The sequence below is a fragment of the Loa loa genome (genome assembly GCF_000183805.2).
Source record: "Loa loa unplaced genomic scaffold supercont3.56, whole genome shotgun sequence".
Lineage (NCBI taxonomy): Eukaryota > Metazoa > Nematoda > Chromadorea > Rhabditida > Onchocercidae > Loa > Loa loa.
The window spans coordinates 27,639-47,963 of NW_018108236.1; the positions used below are offsets into that span (position 1 = coordinate 27,639).

At 34.4% G+C, this 20,325-nt stretch overlaps 6 protein-coding genes across 6 annotated transcripts; 3 read left to right on the top strand and 3 right to left on the bottom strand.

Moving 5' to 3' along the window:
* Positions 1–1,843: 1,843 nt before the first annotated feature.
* Positions 1,844–3,534, top strand: LOAG_01003 (hypothetical protein; the record flags this gene model as incomplete). Its single annotated transcript, XM_003136543.1, has 7 exons — positions 1,844–1,885; positions 2,025–2,072; positions 2,267–2,365; positions 2,546–2,620; positions 2,768–2,926; positions 2,997–3,080; positions 3,424–3,534. The coding sequence occupies 7 exons, from the start codon at positions 1,844–1,846 to the stop codon at positions 3,532–3,534; spliced, it is 618 nt and encodes a 205-aa protein (XP_003136591.1).
* A 1,479-nt stretch (positions 3,535–5,013) lies between these two features.
* LOAG_01004 (spermidine synthase) lies at positions 5,014–7,918 on the top strand (the record flags this gene model as incomplete). Its single annotated transcript, XM_020445621.1, has 7 exons — positions 5,014–5,171; positions 5,282–5,402; positions 5,784–5,978; positions 6,172–6,307; positions 6,766–6,911; positions 7,023–7,145; positions 7,570–7,918. 7 exons carry the CDS (start codon positions 5,014–5,016, stop codon positions 7,582–7,584), a joined length of 894 nt encoding a protein of 297 aa, XP_020303940.1. The 3' UTR covers positions 7,585–7,918.
* A 1,152-nt stretch (positions 7,919–9,070) lies between these two features.
* LOAG_01005 (hypothetical protein) lies at positions 9,071–9,313 on the bottom strand (the record flags this gene model as incomplete). Its single annotated transcript, XM_003136545.1, has 1 exon — positions 9,071–9,313. The coding sequence occupies one exon, from the start codon at positions 9,311–9,313 to the stop codon at positions 9,071–9,073; it is 243 nt and encodes an 80-aa protein (XP_003136593.1).
* A 761-nt stretch (positions 9,314–10,074) lies between these two features.
* On the bottom strand, positions 10,075–15,687 carry LOAG_01006 (hypothetical protein). The gene is made up of 7 exons (XM_003136546.2): positions 15,401–15,687; positions 14,214–14,434; positions 13,630–13,744; positions 13,180–13,307; positions 12,463–12,906; positions 11,880–12,058; positions 10,075–11,665 (listed from the first exon to the last, which is right to left on the bottom strand). Exons 1-7 carry the CDS (start codon positions 15,615–15,617, stop codon positions 11,365–11,367), a joined length of 1,605 nt encoding a protein of 534 aa, XP_003136594.1. The 5' UTR covers positions 15,618–15,687; the 3' UTR covers positions 10,075–11,364.
* A 1,456-nt stretch (positions 15,688–17,143) lies between these two features.
* LOAG_01007 (hypothetical protein) lies at positions 17,144–18,158 on the top strand (the record flags this gene model as incomplete). Its single annotated transcript, XM_003136547.1, has 3 exons — positions 17,144–17,228; positions 17,267–17,408; positions 17,939–18,158. 3 exons carry the CDS (start codon positions 17,144–17,146, stop codon positions 18,156–18,158), a joined length of 447 nt encoding a protein of 148 aa, XP_003136595.1.
* A 592-nt stretch (positions 18,159–18,750) lies between these two features.
* LOAG_01008 (hypothetical protein) lies at positions 18,751–19,481 on the bottom strand (the record flags this gene model as incomplete). The annotated part of the gene is made up of 4 exons (XM_003136548.1): positions 18,751–18,791; positions 18,821–18,899; positions 18,934–19,106; positions 19,463–19,481. 4 exons carry the CDS (start codon positions 19,479–19,481, stop codon positions 18,751–18,753), a joined length of 312 nt encoding a protein of 103 aa, XP_003136596.1.
* Between the last annotated feature and the right edge of the window lie 844 nt (positions 19,482–20,325).

The following is a 20,325-nucleotide window of genomic DNA, read 5'->3' on the forward strand; positions in this document are numbered from 1 at the left end:
GGACGACTACATCAACGTACATTAACAAGAAATATTCCTGGCATCTCTGCTCTTAATCCAACTGTCCAATTATTACCAAATTTAAAGTCTATTGGCTTGTTCGATATTATTGTTTAAAGAGATTTGCATATTATCCTGTCAATAAAGAAGTTCTTTGGTTACTCCGCTACACAAATAAATATCAAATATATTGTTGCTGAAACTATTCAACTCAGATAATCAAACTTTCACAACAGGTGGTTATTTTTCGAGTCTTAATAAATGGTGCTTTACCATCTCGAATTTTTGAAATGATCATTATTAAGATGTAATCAAATTTCGTATTGCTTTATATCAGTTTACATTGTCATCACCGATAATTGGAATCGAATAATTGATAACAAAGTGGTTGCAAGACAGAAATTTCTCATTTGTACCTTCCGAAATTGATCGGTGAAGTCGGTAGTTGGACAAAACAGGAATTTGAAATTGATAATTCCCATTTCATCGTAATATCTCTATTATTTGAATATTCTTTTTACACGAATTCCTGTGATACCTTTACGTGTTTTTTGACATTTCTTGTGTATTCAGGTTCATTTTCTTAGTTCACTACCACTGATCATAAATTTTGATTTGCCGAAAAAACTGCGGTTTTCTTAGCTTGAAAATTCTGTTAAAAATTTCGAATCAGTAAAGCCAAAACAAAGAAATGGGTGGAAATTGTAAACAGTTACCACTTCATGTTTCAGCCGGAAAGGAAAATCCGATACGAACTTTTGTCAGGAAAACTTTCACCGAATTTGACACAAATTTAAATTTGTCTTAAATTTATATCTAAATACTTCGATTGGTGATCACAATCAATTCTTGTATCGATTGTGATTACGAATTAATCTTTGAATGCTGTTTTGCGCTTAAGGACCCAGTTGTTTTACAGTAAAATGTCTAAATTGTTTCAGCATTGGAAGCACTAACTGACACATCCTAAGCACAGATTTTAATTAATTAATAATTTCGTAAGTTGATTGTTGGATGAGACAAATGGAGAAACAAAGACAAAGGAAGATGTAAATTATTTATTTTTACGTGCTAAAAATATTACTTTACCAAGCTGCTACAGTATACGTTAATATTTTTTCACTTGTGGAATTGAATTTTTACTTTTTTATTGATTCGCTTTCATGAAATTTAATTGTTTAAATGAAAGTTATTAAATCAATTTTCTGAGTCATAGAATATTATAATAAGTAATGTAAATTTAGACTGTAAACGATTGCTGAGTATTTTAATAGTTGTGAGAAAGCCTCCAGAAGGGCAATAAGTAGAACTTTTCGCGAACCAGGGAAATTAATGTTTTGTATCGGAGCTATTAACCAGTATTACTCAGTATCAGAGATTCAATATCGTAATATTATAAGTATTACAGCAATATATGTAAAATACTGTCTAAGTAGTGATTGAGAATAACATTTCTTATTTGTTAATCAAATATCACTCGAGAGTTCTCAGGAATATTGTAAAAGGACGAAAATATGCAATAGTCCTTGGGTTCTTGCAACGTTACAAAAGTCGACACATTTGATTCCATTTGATTGTCGACACATTTGATTGTCCTGATGACAATCTAACAACTAAGAATGGATGAAATAAACGATGTCATACGATTCTACAAAGTGGTACTCACAAAGCATGTGACAAAGCATGAAAATGAATTAAAGATGACTGAGGATGGCAATAATTAAACACCTGGAAAATATCTGCCAAAATCTCCTACCAAAATCTGACGAATATAAATTGCATTAGTTTTAAAAATACATAAATCCTAAATGTTATTTATTATGTGATTGATCTCATCTATGAAATGGTTGCTTCCATAATGGATGAGAGAGAAAATGTTACTGAGGTATTTTTGACATCGGCCGCATTTCAAAAACATACCTAATATGGGCTACGCCATAGGGCACGTGTAAGATAAGACACGTATAAGAGACGGTGTGCATACGAAAAATTTAAATTGGGTACGACATGTTTTCTCATTTCAGCGAATCAGACATGTAATGAAAGATGATTTGTTTCGCTTGAATACGACGGTAATTCTTTTTTCTTCGATCAGTTTCAACTAGTATACTTTCTGGTTCTGATAGAAGCGGTCCTCAACTGTCCTAAAAATGACAGTTTTACCAATAACGCAGAATGTCACTGATTCTATGGCTTCCTTACCGTTTTCAGTTCCAAATCACACTTGGAGTAATTTCTAATAAGGATCAAAAAAATTTCATTTTAGATGATCATACCATTAAATGCATACATTCTGAAACTGATTGGGAAATTGGATTCAATGGATGTAAATTTCAGCTCTGTTAATCCCATCAATTTACTTTTGGTAATTATTTACGAACAGATTAAATGATTAGAGTTATAAAGAAGAAAAGTGTAACAAACAAAGACTGAAGATGGATCACGTATTGTTTCAGCCATTTTTCGAAATATCTAATAACGAGTGTTCATTTTTTTTACATCAGCCTACGCAATTTGAATTCTTGGCATATGAATAAAATTACAGACTTTGAACAAAACAAAACCGGAGATAATACATTTCAATCAATTTTTTGAGACTTCCGCACCAGTGTGGTTTCAGGTGTTTTACATAAATTTCTTATTTTTGTAGTGATATAAATAAAACCTTTTGCGCCTGTTTAGCTAGCTTACATTAATCACAACTTTCAACACTTCTACGATAACATACACCACATTTTTTTCCCATCATTAAACTGAATCATTTCAGTTTCATTCAGCTGTTAAGTTATTGACACTTTTCATCATTTTATATTTGGCTTTATATGCTATTCTGATGGTAATGGTCATATGTGAAAAGGTTTGGCGTTTCTGGCGCAACTTGCTGAGAATAGCGCAGGAGAGAGCGATGACTAAAGCAAAGTTTCATGTAATATGTTTTTGATTGCGAAATCATTTTAAGGCTTGAGGTTAATTTGAAACTTTAATTACTTTTATAGACAATTACTGAAAATATACAACAAATACACAGACTGCAAGCTGTAAGGACAGGAAATGAAAGTGAACAGAAATTATTCAGCCAGGTGAAAACATCTTGCATAAAAATTCTAACTAGTATAAATGTGGTTTTGGAACATCCTGTATCTGATACATGGTCTGTTTTCTGTTGCTAGTACATCTTTCTCGAATAGGTATTAGTTCCTGATCAAAAAAGCTTTGAGTTGTTCTAGATATCGATTTACAGTTTTTATTGAAAACTTTTGAATTTGGAGCCACTTAGATTTTAGAGTCAGTTCAGTTTCACAATTACTCAGAATGGATAATAGGTACGAATCCAAATAAAGTATTAGTTTTTACTGACCTGAAATACAACTAAGATTACGACTTCACTGTAATGCATATTAGTTAACAACGAATGCTCTTTAGATTTTGAATGAGCTTCGCGATACATATCAACCAAATCAAGGAAGAAAAGTTGAAGTCCTCTTTCCAAATGATTTCAAAGGCAGCAATGTACCACAAGACATTAGACCATAGGTATTTAAAGTTAAAAGATAAATTGCGAGGTTTTGACAGTAAACTAAAATTGTAAAGGAATTCAAAGTCACCTTTCCCAACGTTTTCAAATTTCTTTTTAAATCCATGTAACATTCCCAAAGGTTCAACGCAACAAGTTTTTTCTGTTTCGTGCAATTTGCAGCATTTTTGTTTGGTAGAAAAAAGGGGAAATTTTAGAACTTTAACAGTTTGGACTTAATAACTTCACGACGAATAGTAGTAAAAATGTCAGCATTTATGAGACAATCTTTATCACTAACGATGCAAAAAGAAGTAGAGTGGACACGGAAGCGGTGATTGTTAGACATGAAAATGTTTATTTCTTTTATGTGCCGCTAAGCGAGTGACAAAAATATATGCCATCGAGGAAGTGATACTATTTGTCATTCATTATTAGTTTAGCCATCTCATCTTTCATCATTTGATTTTTCTGTAAAAAATTATACTCTTTTGAAGTTTTGATTTTCTCTTCACTTAACTGATCCTTCTGTTGGTCAAATACCGCATCGTCTTTGTCTCATTGGTATCGATATTTCCACCGCTTTGCTATTACCAGGCCATTTACATTTCACCACTACTTCCTCTAATCCAGTACAAAAGAACTTTGTGAAGTAACCAAATGGACAAGCAGCTGAAGTTATTCAATACGCGGGATTAACTTGTTGCATAACATGCTGCTCTGCGACGTTGCATTCGTGGATTACAGGAAATGCTGGATATAACTTATTGGTAAGGCTTAAGGGAACAAGCAGTTGTCCGGTTAACGGTAGTTCGTACACACAGTCAATGGTGTAAAAAAACCCTCCGAGACATTATCTGTCCTTTACGTGCCTCTTTATTATTATCTGCTTTCGTTATCCTTGATTCGACAAATCTTATCCGTTTGTCACCCGCCATATAATGATTGATTCACATACTATTATTCGTTTCATTTAAAGTCTTGAAATCATTTCGTGCGAATAAAGAAAATGCCGTTGTCACGTGTAAAGCTTGCTGTAAGAGAAGTGCGAACATCTGGTGCAAATCTCGGCTTCTTGTCTGATGTAACGCTATATATCGCATGATATTTAGGAATAAAAAGTGAATCAGTTCAGATACCCCATTGCAAGTTTGTACAATTTTTATTTGCTTGGAAAGCTAAAAGTACAGGATGAATGCCTTCCGAGATGGCTGGTTTACGGAAATATCGCCCGAATCAGTAAAAAATGACAATTCAGGAAGTATCTTTTAGGATTTGTGTTGGGTAATACATCTGATATTTAGGACTAAATATACTAAATCAGTATTTTGTTCAGAGTTGCTTTTCGTCATACAGTTATACAGTATAATTGTATGAGTTGTTCTGTTTTAGTTCATTTTTATTTGTAGCTTTATCATTCAGGTGTTAGTTCAAATTATTTTGGTATTATGCAACGTTTTTTCTCTTTGTTTAGTTATTTAATTTTACACACTGTCCTAATGTTTTGTGTTTTTGAAGCAAAATTAGCGACAAACAAACTTGATGATTTGGATAGTTTTCATAACCATATTTGGTCAGGGCAAGCATTCTCACTGAAAGTTGATGAAGTACTCGCTCACGAAAGGAGCAAATATCAGGATATTTTAATTTTCAAGAGGTTAACTTTTTCTCTCAGTTTCAGCTCCATTACATTGTTCTCAGAGCAGCCTGATTTATTCACTAAGACTTTCATCACATTAATTAAAATTTGATATTTTATACTTGCAGCAGCACACATGGAAACGTGCTAGTTCTTGATGGCGTGATTCAGTATACGGAGCATGACGAATTTGCTTATCAAGAAATGATTACTCATTTAGCGATGTTTTCTCATCCGCTACCTCGGAAAGTATGTATTTCTTGCTTGAATTCAGTTAACTTTTTCTAAATTCAGGTATGCATTATTTTTTTCTCTGCAAATAAGACGTCTTACGTGAGGTATATTGTTTGGTCGACCTTTCTCTTAATTTTTAGATAAATTCGGTATTAGATGTCTGGTCGTTTGTTATCACCCATTGCTTCATTTTAACATCGAATAGCTCTCTCTATAACTCATACTATTTTTGTTAAAAGTTCTCATCACTACTGCTATACCTTAATCAATGCAAGTTCATTTCCCGAAGAATCTGGAAAATCAAATGGTTGATTTTTGCAGAGTTATTTTCTATTGTACTTTGTTCTACCTTACTTTTGCTATATATATATACTGTCATTTGCTTGAATTTTTTAGGTACTAGTTATTGGTGGTGGCGACGGTGCTGTTTTGAGAGAAGTGCTGAAGCATGATTGTGTAGAGTCAGTAACGATGTGTGAAATTGATGAAACAGTAATCAATCTTTCAAAGAAATTTCTCCCGCAAATGTCTTTCGTATTTAGTAGTCCGAAATTGAAACTTGCTATTCAGGACGGATTTGATTTCGTGAAGGTGAGATTATCATTTATGCAATAAAAAAAAAATGTCGAGCAATCTCTTTCTTCATTTTTTTGAGCTTTTATAAGTTCTTAAAAATTTTTGGGCATTAGCAAAGAATTTCTTTATGACTCACTCATGAAATGGTTCTATATTCTGCGTTGCGTACTTCGCTGTTTTTTTTTACTGTTCTATTTAAAATACTTAGGAACACAAAGAAGAATTTGACGTGGTCATAACCGATTCATCTGACCCAATAGGTCCGGCGACGAAACTTTTCAGTGAAACTTATTACGGTTTAATCAAAGAAACGCTGACAGAAAGAGGAGTGCTTTCTTCTCAAGGTTCTTTTATTGGTGTTTTAATCGAATTGGCATGAATTGTGAACAATTTTTGGCCGTTCGTTCCAAGTTTTTTTGTGCTTCAAGGATTTTCTGCATTGCGTCAGTATCGTTATTCTTGATTACGTTCCTGTGGCAGCACTTTTTGTTTTTTACTCTGTGCACGGCTGTTCGTCTGTTATTCTTTATTCTGTTGATCTAGACTTCACAAATATTGTAGAATAATTTCTTTCATTGTTGGTATTAGGATCCATGTAGAGTAAAAGACAATTATTTGTTTATTCTTACAAGTTTGATAAATTAATCCAGTAGGAATTTGGATGAATTGGAACATTTCATTACTACCTTCACTCGATCAGTCTTCGTTTCTCCCTATTATCTGCAGTGTAACGTGATAAAAACTCATTAAATTCGTAGCTTTGTTTGGAATTTTAAATTCCTTTCATCCTTTGTTTTTCCAGGTGAATGTCCATGGCTTGACATCAAGTTCATTAGAAATCTGGTTAAACATGCATCGGCTTTATATCCTCGTGTTGCTTATGCAGTTGGGTTTGTGCCCACATATCCCTCTGGACAAATTGGTTATTTGTTATGCAGTAAAGATGAGGTTAGTTTGGGCTACCAAAATAAAAGGGGATAAATTTTATAGATAACGTTTTGTCAAAGTTCCCTACGAATTATTTATTGCATGTAAATGAAGCCACTTTAATTATTTTAGAATCTGGATCTTACCATACCACGGAAAATATTATCAGACTCTGAAATTAAACGGATGGATTTGAAATATTATAATTCTGATATACATCGTTCGGCTTTCATACTACCGCAGTTTATAAAAGAGGTGGGTTACTTTTGTTCCTTTGCTTTTTAGCTTCTAGTCTGTAACTAATTTATTTTATCATAACTCTTGGATATAATACAACGAAAATAGGGAACTACTTCCTCTGATGTTACGCAGTAACGTATCTTTCCCACAAGCCGTCTTTATTAATGTTTAAAATTGTTTTATTTGCACCATAGTTACGCTTCACTAAAATTTTTCATATGATTATAAGCTAGCAAATCTGATAATGCCGAAAAGTTACATTTTTCATTTTTAACTTTATTTTCCAAATCGTTAAGACACTAATCCATACTAGACACAGCTAATATTCTGTCTCGAGAGACATTTCTCTATTCAGGTCCTGCTGTTTGCATACATGAATTTCTTTTGAAGTTTTGAAATGTATTCAAATATATTTAATTCTATCGAAAAATTTTTTCAGGCTTTATATATATGATTGAAAAGAAAGATACTTCGTTCCTAACATCGTTTAACTTTTCTACTGGAATTTTTTTGAAGATTAGCACAAACAAATAGTTGTGATAAAGATTTTGCTGACTGGTGGAGGATTTTTCTTCGTGTTCGTCATAGGACAATTATCAAAGAATATCACGGTAAATTCGATCACTAGGTTGTTCTTTGTTGTTGCTCATAGGGAAAATTTGATGGGAATATGATTGGGGTTGTAGTTTTTTTTCTAGTAGAAATTTGATGGGGTATAGGTAGTAACACTGAATTGAATCAAATCGAAGCGCACTGTTAATCGAGTAATTTAAGTGAATCGATGAGAGATCCCCTTTGTAGATGATCCCAACTCTTTATATAGTGGGGACTATTTTATAGCATTTTAACTGTTGAATATAAGCTTGATTATCAGATTGGAAAATCTTTACAACATTCCAATATTGCATGTAAGCTTCGATATCAAATCGGAAGAAAGCCAGCTAGATAAATGATTCAATGCTTTAAGCATTGAAACACTTATTTTTGTTTGTTCTGTAATGAATCGTTTATCTGAAAAACATTCTAAATAAAATAATCTTTATACTAGAAATTTTTTATGTGTGGATTTATTTCAGTTATTCCGAGATATTTCTACGATACAAAAATATTTTGATCATTTCGACATATTTCTATATTATAAAAATATTTCGGTTATGCCGGCATCTTCGGATCTTTTATTTTTCATTTATGTTAAACTAACGATAAGTAGCAAAGATCAAAGAAATGTATTAATTCTTTTTTTTTCTTGTTTGTTAATGCCGTCTAATTATAATTTAATCCAATATTCAGGCCTTACCAAGAAGAAATCTTAGCAAGCTGAACTTGTTCCCAATGAATCATCTTTTCTGTTACATCTTTCTTTCAAGGGCGTACACGAATCAGAACTACTTCCTGTTTGTCTTTTGACCTTGCTTTTTACACAGCGAGTAGGATTGAATGAAATGACCTTTTTGAATGAATCATCCCTATAAACTGTACTGGCCAATTAATGATGATGCAAATGCTGGGATTGATTGATAAGTGAAGATCTCTCAAGTTCGAACTTATGTTCATTGAGGGACGTCATGTTTTTGCCAGCTAGAGACTAAGATGGAGAAGCGATTTTTGAGAACTGGTTCTATTTGAAGCTGTTAAATCAGTGAGTAATGTTGATTTGATTGAAATTGCAGTTTAAAGTACTTCAAAATTCGAATTCATAAATTAGGCAATAGCTATAATCCTAATTTGGATTGAAACTGTGGTTTAAATTAACTAAAACAATCTTCCCTTTACATGAGCAGCATTTAATGATGGAAATAGTAGTGGCAGCCATGATGATAATGAATTGGTGATGTATGGCGTGTTGTCTTGATAAAACGCTTTGGAATCGCAAAGGAATGAAATGAGATTGATTGTGTGTGATTCATTAAGTTGATGCTTTTTCTCGTTTATTTGAAGAGTTATGCAGGTAAGTGGTGAGTTTTCTTTTTGAAACGACCGATCATCGATCCAGTCATTAAACTGCTGTCGCTGCTGCTAAATCCAGTCATTGGACTGCTATCGCCCACTCCCGTCGTAATCGTCGTCATCACCGCTGTATTTTCGATGGTGTTATCATAACACTGTTGTATTCTTGATACCCTTACAATATTCCTGATATCCTTACTCTGGTTGTTGTCGGCTGGTAAAGTTTGCAGACCCATGTGCGATGGTAAGTTGCCCAAAAGTTTTTGACGATAAATAACATGTAAGCATAGCAAAAGGTAGATGAAAGAAGTGCAGCTGGTCACATCTTCTGCTGATAACTATTTGCAGATGACTTCAGATATTTTTACCCTTCCTTCCTATGCGACTTTGAACATCGCTCTTCATATCTAATGCAACAGCGATCACAGCCGATCTGAATCATTTGCTGATGATGAACAAGCTTACCCATCCACTATCTGCTTCCCAACTTTGGTTGATTTGCAAATTTCGAAAACCGAAACCTCATTTATTCGATTACGGTGAAGTCACTGCTATTTAAAGATTTAATATGGCTTAGCGACGTTACCGCAGCACTGCCACGCCTTGTCCGCAATGATGATCATATAAAGGACGATTTAGTCTCTTTTCTGGCTTTCATAGCTTGAAGGTCTGGACCACACAACAGTGCTCTATTTTTGATACTATACGGCAGGGGCATAAGAATCCATTTTTTGATCGAAATGATGGAAACTCTGGACACTGTTAAAACTGAGGTTTTTGGATCCTTTGAGATTTTGTACTTCCGATCGCCACCCTGGCCATTTCAGATTTTGAGTAACCTTTATGGAACCACGCAGTTTGGGCAGAACGCCTACAATTCAAGAAATACCTCGAGAGTACTAGGTGTCCTGTTTACATTACTTTTCCAAATGCGAAACACATCCTACCGTGATAGAAATATATCAAAGTGTAAAAAAGTGGAAAAGAAAATATATATGGATAATGAAAGAAGCAGAGAATAAAAATTTCTTAAACAAGAAAAACGGCTTTACTTTTACATCACGGGTGTAGAATGAAGTTAGGAAGAATACAAAAATAGACGTTTTATCTGATGAAAAACAAAATGAAAAAGTAAGAAAAATTCCAGATGGTACATTAACAGATTTATACAAATCCCTTTTTCAAGTGAAAAACATATGAAGCAAGTAAACAAAATGCCGTTTTACTTCTTGAAAAACACCTAAATCAGAACAGTTTTGATGTCCATTATGATACCTAGTTCAAGAAGCTTAAATATGGAACGCCCGTTACAGCTGAAAAAATTATTTTCGAAGTAACTAATACATGCCCACTCAGATGGATGAAAAAAAAACAGTCGGCAAGTACTCGAAAAAAAAAAGCCATTAATTCACACTGTTAATCATTTAATGTAACAGAATGTCAGCACAGAATAAGAACGTGTGAAATGTATCCATGTGCATGTAAATTGTCAGATAATCCAGATATCTTCAGCACTATAGTTAGCACTATTAAGGTAGTAAAAGCAAACTTCAGAGCACGGTGACAAAGAGTACTTGAAGTTGAGCGAAGAATGCTCTGAATTTCTAAACAAGCAAGAGATGAGAGAAACGCGGGAAAGAACTGAAAAAAACTTTAATTCCATTTGGATTCACTGTGACGGATAAGCTTGCTAAGATCATACTAAAAGTTTCTACATAAACGTTACATATTAATTTCTTTAAAACCTTAAGGCATTTAATTCATAAAAGTTGGTCGGAAATTTTTTAATTTTATATTTAGAAATTTCGACAACAAATTCCAAGGCAATTTAATTTTCCTGTGAAAGTCAAAGTGATGTAATATGAAAAAAAAAAAGAGAGAAAACAGGATAAAAAAGTACGTCTATCATCCGAGAATAAAATCGAAATTTATTTGAAATCATCAATATGCGCTTTTAAATTCCAAAATCAGCTGTGAAAATGCTCCGAAAATTGCAGTTATCAAATAAGGGCGTCTTTCGTGTGTAAACTTAAACTTTTGTAAATTCATCATGCAGAATCCAGCAAAAAGAATCTCCTTCCTAAGAAAAATAAGAATCACGCAAACATTATATGTAAGAAAAGAGACATAATAAACTTGAAGCTTCGGAATTTAAAAAATTGATGGGATGATAACGGATACAAGCTTTCGCGAAATTCCCCCACGAACTCAAAATGTCGAATTTGAATATCCAACAAAACCTTCCTAAATTGCTTTGATAATTCATTTTCGTACATCAAAGGCTTCATCAATTGAAAAATTCATCATTAAATGGATCATTGTAAGAAGTAGTTGAAACAACTAAAGGAGCAGAAATCCGGGAAGGTATACACGGTGCCCGTGGCGAACCCGTCCTTATCGCTGTTGGTGCTGTTACCGTCGCATTTGGTTTCATCGCATCCATCGATACTTTTTTCGGTGGAATCATCAGTTCGGTAAATGGATTTTTTAGTTCCGGGCTAGAAACGAGTGTATCCATATCAACTAATTTATTGAATGCTTCTTCCAAGGTTGATACCCTCTTCTTTTCTGTCCATTGAGAAAGCATTCTGAAATTCAAGAGCTAACAATTGCAGTAAGACATACTTGAATTTTGAAAACTATTCCAAAAATAATAAAAACGTTAGAACAAAAGTCTTAGACAGCAAGGCTTGGCAAGATAGTCCGAGATTTGCACATCTCTCTAAGAAAGAGATTTAAATGAAGCATATCACTAAAACGGGGAAATGTAAACTAAGCAGATGAACTGAGACAAAAAAGAACCTTGGATCGGTGCCTGTTGGCGGTACCGTATTTTCATTTGTCGACCAGGAAACTGTCATAGGAAGGTGGTAAGATGCAGAACTTTTCAGAATTTGTTGAGCTTGTTGTGTGTCAAACGGATCAAGTTCTATCCTTGCCACAGTGGCACCCTGCACTGACGAGGCAAACGGATTTGTTTCCTGAAGAAAATATATTCCATCGATATGTAGAAGAATGGCCTCTGGTTTTTGTATAACCTAACATTTAAAAAGAAACTAAAAATCATCAGAACGGTCCGGCAATTTACGACGACACGTTGCGTTGATCTAGACGAGTACTTAAAACTGTTTGAAATTATTTCGCCAATAAACAAACCTATGGTGGTTGACGCATATAAAACGTATGAGAAAAACAATTCAATTTTTGTAAAATGCTTTAGCAATCAATCCCTCTCAGGATGTATTAAATTGTTGCTTCACTGTCTTCCAACTTCCAAATTTCTATATGAACAGCTAAGTGGCACGTAAAAATCTTGAAATCATACATTCTGAATAAAATGGCGACTAGTAATTCTAGCAACACAGCCATATAAAAACAAACAAACCGAGAAAGCAATGGAACGACTGTTTGTGGAAGTTGTAAAAGCATCAGGATATGACCACAAAGCTGGTAGTGGCTGTGTTGAAAGAGAAGATGGTTGTTGGACATCACAAGCATTTAGTGGAATATTTCCGGATGGCGGCACTATCGGAAAAGACCGGGGATTGAAGCTATCATCAAAAGGATCTGATGGATTTTTCTGGGCAAATGATGAAACAGGAGGGGGTGCTAACGGTGCAACGGTTCCAGTTGATGATGGAAGAAAAGGTGCTGATGATTGCATGTTAGTGAAGACACCATTGGAAGGCCAGGAATCCTCTGCGAATGTCGGGATATTTTGCAACTGATTATAACCTTGCTCAATGTTATGAAGCTCAGATTCCAAGTCAAGTAAGTCTGCTACCGCAACACCATTATCTATCCTCACACCATCTGTCATTTCCGACTCCTGCAATAATTAACTATAGGCATGACTGCCTAGTGAGTTTGCAACACCACTACATGCTATATACGATTCGAGTTTCGTAGTTTAATCCAGTTGGTCCACTTCTGCATTAAATTCAATTTCTGAAATCCTACTAAAGTATTGAAAGGTACAGATAAACCAAATATTTCAAACCCTCAAACTGTTCAACAAAAATCTCCCTAAAGAAACCATTTTCCTTCAAGTTTCAAATTAATCCTTGAGAGTGTAATTGAATATCTCAAGCTTTGAACATACTCGCTTTTGTTGTTCTTCCTGCTTTTGTTTCACTTCAGCAAGATGAGCTTTCTTCATTTCAAAAACTATTTGGAACATATCACGAATCGATAAGACTGCACGATCAGCCGTTTGCGTCGTTTTAATACCTGCAAGATTTACTGGTCTCTGCAAATGTAAAATATATTTCGAATCACTTACCAATACTTCATATCCTTAGAACTTAATTTAAATTTTTATGTCGCAAAATGAACTGAGTGTTAGCAGTTCAGTTCATTTGCTGAACTGAATGTTAGCATGCTACAGCGAAAGAGCAACTTCTCTTATACCACGAATAAACAGAAATATAATTACTTGAATTTTTTTCAGATTCCGATCAATGCTGTCCACTTTTTAATCTTCTTGCAATGTTTGCTTTGCCAGTAAGAATTCAATCCACTAAAATATGATTTATAATGCCAGAAGACTTACCATAAAATTTATATTTGTTGTCCGAACAACTATAAATAAAACCGAATGCACGTGCATCTGTTGTATCCCGCGCTATGAACGAGATCCGTGAAACAGGGAAATTGTGCAAAATTGTCTGGAAACAGCTGCTTCACAGCCTTTCAGAAAATGATTAAAACACCGCAAAAATATGCCACATTATGAAGTTGTTTTCATGCTAAAGATTACGAAGACTGCTCGAGCTTTCAATGCCATTCCAAATACTGCCTTGAGATTCACCCACATAAATTACTGCAGTCAAAGTACAACCGACTGTTAATATTACTTTAATCTGAGATTTTAAAAGAACCTTTATAACAAAATTTCGCTCTTCCAAAGGAAAGGATTAAAAGGTAACGCCAAATCAATAATTAAATACCACATCAAGTTCAGGACTTAACTATCAATCTTCCACTGAATGAATATCTACAGCAGTACAATTTCCATCATTTACATGCTGCTGATTGAAAAGTGCTCTGATAAGCATATTTTGAAAGACAGAAAGCTGCATTTAAAAAAACGGTTAATAAAAGTTTCGTAGTGAACAGATCTGAAAAATCACCCACTTGGGTTTTTTCATCCTTAACTTTGAGGCCTTCGATTGAAATATTGAGAATAATTCGCTGTTTATGATGGCCCGCACTTTTAACAGCCGCTTTTGCAAGTCTCATCGCTTCGGCGCACATTGTGTCCCCTCGAGCCTCATCAACGTCTCGAACGCCTATCAACTTACCTTTGAAATCTACCCCATTACCTTGGAATCGAAATGGATCATTATTGGATAAGGCTGAAAAAATAGAGGCAGTCGTGAATAATAAGTAAAAGTTGCTGTGTTGTATTTTGATGTAAGTTGAAGGGTGGAAAGAATTTCATTTTCCTTCATTTACAATCGAATTATTTCGTAACTATATTAATAAAATCTAAAAAAAAGACATTCCAAGCACCCTAAAATGCAGTCTTAGCAATTACTGCTTGAAGAGAAATAACTATGTTATACAGTAATTTCACTTTAATAAAGTTCAACATCTAGTGTTCCAGTCTATTTAAAACTTTCTCAGATCTCGAGCTCTCCATGTCAGTACCATGTCAGGATACAACTATGTCAATCGTCTGCTTATTATAATGCTAGTGTTTAAGAGTGTTTGATAATTCATTTAACATAGCTTAGGGAAGGAGAACGAAAAAAACTGAGTATATGACGAAATATACGGTAATTCGTAAGTTCAAGCCGCCAAGATTTTAGATTATCAGGGCAGCTTGTGATATGCTTACGAATTGTAGTCTTTTAGTCATGCAGTGCTGTCCAGGACAGCTGTTGTTTACCGGTCGCCGTAATCATCCATTTTCCTTAATGCAGTTAGCTGAAGGAATGAATACTATGGTCAGATCACCGGGAAGTGCCAACGCTACTATACAATCAAACTTGGCTTGAGCGAGAACGAATAAAGTAAGCGAGATATGGCATAAGTAAGCCGTCATGGCATAGTTAGTACCTTCCACATTGCATGAAATAACATGTCGTGCCGACTCAACAGTACAAGCACGCAATCAATTCCTTCAATATATCTATAACACCAACTGTGCTGTCAGTGGTACTTATCTTTCACTTTTCGCTAATGAATGTGCTACGATGGATAGTTTGTGAGATCGCAATGGAACCCACATTATATGGCTATTTACTGACAGAATGGAATTATTGATAGTGAAAGGAGAATTAAATAAAATATGAAATATTTAAAAAGAAACGAAAGACCTTTGCACTTGGTGGATGACCGTTTCAGCATCGCCAGTTTTGCCCTCGGTGAGTTCGCTCTGCCATTCGACGACGACCCATGTTGCTGCTGCCCCACTGCATTCGCAACTGCAGCTGCAGTGATGCCGAAATCGTTAGCCATGGTGCTATCTTGCGCTCCCTCCTGCACGCCATGTTGCTCCTCCCTAAGATGATGTTGTTGCTGGAAGCCGACCATTGCGCCTTTCCTTGGTCGTTTTCTTCTCGCGTCCTCTCTCAATTTCTGTGTTCTTTCACTTTGCAATTCTATGGTTTACGGCCAGTAATTTCACAATTAAAAATGGGAAAATACATTTCGCAGAAATTCAGACATAATATTCTAAATGGTCGTTAGCTTAACATTCGTTTTTCAGTTTTTGCTCCCTTTGGCTCACAAAATCTTATTTCTTTACAAAATCCTTGGACGTTTTTTTTTTCGGTCTCGAAACCGAACTCGAAATGTTTGACTAGAATTTCGTGGTTGCATTTAATAAATTTAACCCATCACTTCTACATATGGTCATATTCCATAAAAATTTACAAATGTTTCGACCCTGATTAAGATGACCATTGAGGCAAATTCATGCTGATACAGAAAGGTTGTCATGGTAAACGTTCATTACAAATAAACAAATCCTGACTGAAGGGAAGGATATTCGTTTCCGATCTAACACTTTCTGATCGTTTCTTCAACTCTAAAAGTATTTTAACGACAAACCCTCCTTTCTGTTCACTGAAAGCTTATCTTGCCTGAATTACGGACATCCATCATTCCTTTGTCTTTGCTCTTCATTATTTAATTTCATCTTTGTCCCAGTCTTTCTGTCCGAACATTTTTTTCACAATTAGGCCTTATTAGTGGCTTTTTGGATATTGCACATTTTAATCTATGCTGAAGAGTCCTTTAATAATACACCTCAATACAAATCCAATAAATAAAAAAGGATGGATTTCTGAAATTAAAAAAATTGACTTCAAAAAGTTTTTGTTGGAGATTTTTTTCCAACCATTTATTTCCAGTTGACAAGTGTAGCATTCGAAATAACTCCATCGATATTATAATTTTTACTGATTTCCTTTGTCAACTACACTTTTTCCCATCCAAATTTGCGCTACCATCATTTTTTTTGTTTTCTTTTTAATAATTGCTTTGTTCAGCTATGCAATCCACATTCATTTCCCAAATAATCATTACTAGTGATCGAACCAGTAATCGACACCAAAGTCAAGAATTCAGTGCGATTTTTGTAAATTCAGCAGATAATATATGAACATTCCAACAATTTGAAGAAAAAAGAATTTAAATCCAAAAACGATTTCTCAAAAATCCAAAAACCAAAAAACATTTATCTAAACTAAAGTGCTGCTAACGTTAGCATGCAAAAGACAAAGCCGCTCAAAATTTTCCTATTGTAAAAGTTCCAGCAATATATCAAAGGAAAGTGATGTTCCTTCCTATTCCTCCCATAGCTAGTGCAGATTAAATAAAAAAAACTTTTTCAGATTATTTTCTTCCGCAGGTATATAATTATGCCATTAGCAATATAATAATTATGTCTACCGGCCGGCTCATACGATGCAAAGCAGAAAGCTCGCAATAACTGAGGTATCATACGAGATGCAGAAATTGTCAGTAAGCTTATTTCATTAATCTATTTGAAGAGTGCTATAAGAATGAGCATAAACTTCGAAAATATTCTTAAAAGCAAAACTACTTAAGGAGCAATGACTTACAACATGCCTAAAGCTGATTTCAAAAATAGCCATACGGCTTGCTTAAACTGTAAATATACTGTTCTGGAAAACTCTGGTAACAGACTAAAATACAAAAACAAATCCAATTTTTAGAGAAGAATCATGATTCATTTCTCTTGAAGAAGTCGATAAAGAGATTCGGACCAGAAATCAATAACGAATTATCTAATTTGAATCTGAATAAAGAATCCCGGTACATTGGTGAAGTACCAACTAAAAATGAATTTCCGGAAGTGTTCGTGATAATTGGGAATTGAAAAAAGTTAAAAAGATATCTATGAGAAATGGTAATAAATACTGACTCACAAATGGATTTAATTGAGAATATGTATAATGCCGAAATGGGAATCCGAAACGCGAAAACACTCTAAAAGGTCAATGTGCCAATTACTGCGAAAAGAAAAAGAGCAAATTTGCACTCATTCAAAAGCGAGTTAAAAAGTACCTGATGATACGAGCAGTGTTTTCAGTTATATATTTAATTATTACATCTGCTAAAGTTGCTTGAAGATATAGAAAGATATATAGTTCGAATCATCACTTTTAATTATCGAAAAGATTCACTTCAACACAAGTATTAAATTAAATTCGGAACATAAATTAACTAAACTAATTAATATATAGGAATCATAATATATATATACAGGAATCAAAACATTTGCTCCAAAATTATCGGAAAATAATTTTGCTAACGTGAACCTGTGGATTTTCAAAAATTTACCTATTTTTTCCCCCAAAGATTTTCCACTCACAAGTTCCGATTAGGAAATATGAAGCAAACTATTTGAACAGCAGACGAACCGGAAATCGTAAACGGAAATCTTCAATTTTTACAACCGTTAGTCCTGTTCATGATTTTCTGGCCCTGCTTAGAATCAAATCATCACAGTATCCAGATCGTTTGACAAATACTACTCTTAACGTGGATGGCGCATACAGACAAGTGGAACAGGGACTGTCACATTTACGTCAGACTTGCTGGTAGAATTGGATTTAATTTGTAAAATATCAAAAATTGTTGAATGTTTCCAATGATGATTAAATGAACCGTTGATGTCAACGAAGTTAACAAATTTCATTTCCAGCGTTTCTCATTATGTTAGATGAGAAATATGAATAAGAAAAGGCGCATATGTGTCTTCCCAATGCCCAATCATCATTGTTTTATCAAGGTAAAGAAGGGAAATTTATATCAACTGTTAAGATGTGAAACTGCAGACTCGAAAGAGAAACAGTATAACAAGAGAAAAGATAGTAGTGATAAAGACCATGGGATAGTGAGAAAGGAAAGGTATCGAAAAGCAACTTTTAAAAAACAGACAAACGTGAAGCACCTGAAATGTGAAATAGGTAAGATATGAGGAAAGCAGAGAAGAGATAGGAAGTTCTCTTCTTTCCTATTTCTGCTGTAACTAATAACACCTCCATTTGCAACCTTCTCTCTCCCATGAATTCCATCAACTCACGCTTACGGAAAAGTACGGAATGCATTTCATTCAGCAGCCGAATGTGGGAAATCTTTCAACTGAATAAATTTGGTCTACATGGAATCTCAAGATTTCCATCTTTACTCGAAACTAAACCTTTGTTTTACCTTGACGGATTACAATCATTCCCACTACAATTACAAACAACATAAAAAATTACTTTCATTCAAATTACATAACTGAAGAGCAGAACGATGACAGAAGGAATTTGACCACTCAACAGCATGCAAAAATCCTGTCTGTAATTTTTCAGTAGTTTATAAACTATTAAACGACAGCGACAGCACCATAAGTCATCAGCTGATAGCTCGAAACAGGTTCCGCAAAGCAACGATATATCCTTTCTTTATAGACAGAGATGTCTAAGCATATGAACAACCAACCTAACATCGAATAACAAAGTTTCGAATTAATTTCCTCTCTACCAGTTAAATAATGTCCGAAGACTGAAGAAAAAGACAACTGAAATTCGAAATAATTACGCAAAAATTCCTTCTATGATATGTTTTCAGACTTGACCAGGACGACATCCATAACTGTTTCCATATTTACAAGCAGAAAAGGATGGACCTGGGACGGGATGTACAAAAGAAATAATCAAGGATTTGGCTAAAACTTTCCTCGGAAATAACGAATTATTTAAGTTTCGAATTCATTTCAGAGAATTTGAGTAAGTATTTGAACTCGACTTTGTTAGTGCAGAGAAGTTATTGCATGTGAAGAAAAAAAAGATGGATTTCCTTGGTAAATGGACGATGAGAAGTAAATGGACAAAAAGCGATGCCTCGACCAGAGCAGAAACCGGTCCTTCCTCCAGCCATTTTCATCAAATTTCAACATGATACGCCGAAAGAAATGTACGCAGTAACAAATGAATTGAACCGCTTATCTGCAAAGGAGAACAGAACAAAGGGAGTGGTACAGCCGATACCAACTCGCAATTTACGATGAACTAACTATTCAGCTCACTGCAAGTTTCCAAAGCAAGCACTGGAAACAGCGAGGTAATCCAGCAGAGGATTCGGAGAGTGATTATATACAACAAGCAGTTCAGTGATGATAATGATTACAGGTAAGCAGAAGTATAATATATAAACAAGTTACATGCTTAGCTATTATATTGCTTAGCTATTCTTTACTTGTTTACCAATATACTTACTGATCCGATAACTAGAAAATTCTTGAAGAATAAAGAATTGCTTTATGAATACTTCGAAATATAGGGTAAGGAAGACCCCATAAAAATTGATATTAGTAGCGTTAATACCGTCCTTAAGTTCGGAAATTGAGTTTTATCCTTTTTATATGTCCAGTTTCAAATTCATAAATTTCATCAACTTCATAATTGTTTGTGCATTTCTGCGGATTCTACAACATGAATTTAGAAAAAAAAGAAACTTCAAGTAACTTGAGTTAAAGCCCATCCTTCTTCATATTCTATGACAGAAAAAAGCAAAAAAAAAAAACTAGTAATGCTTGGGAAATCTATCTCACTCCGTAATGTAACTTGAAAGATGTATTCGGTTGGTTATAAATTATTTCAGAAACATGTGCGAATTGCAACAGTCACATTAAGCTTCTTCAAGACGAAGTTCTCTGGGATGAGTGGACCAAGCGGACAAATATGATAGCATATCTGCTGACAGATGTCCCACTAATTTAAAG

Coding starts and splice junctions, on each gene's coding strand:
- LOAG_01006 (XM_003136546.2), bottom strand. CDS start 15,617: ATGGTCGGCTTCCAGCAACAACATCATCTTAGGGAGGAGCAACATGGC. Junction 13,745..14,213: donor TTAAGGATGAAAAAACCCAA/GTGGGTGATTTT, acceptor AGCTGTTTCCAG/ACAATTTTGCACAATTTCCC. Junction 12,907..13,179: donor AGGAAGAACAACAAAAGCGA/GTATGTTCAAAG, acceptor TAATTATTGCAG/GAGTCGGAAATGACAGATGG.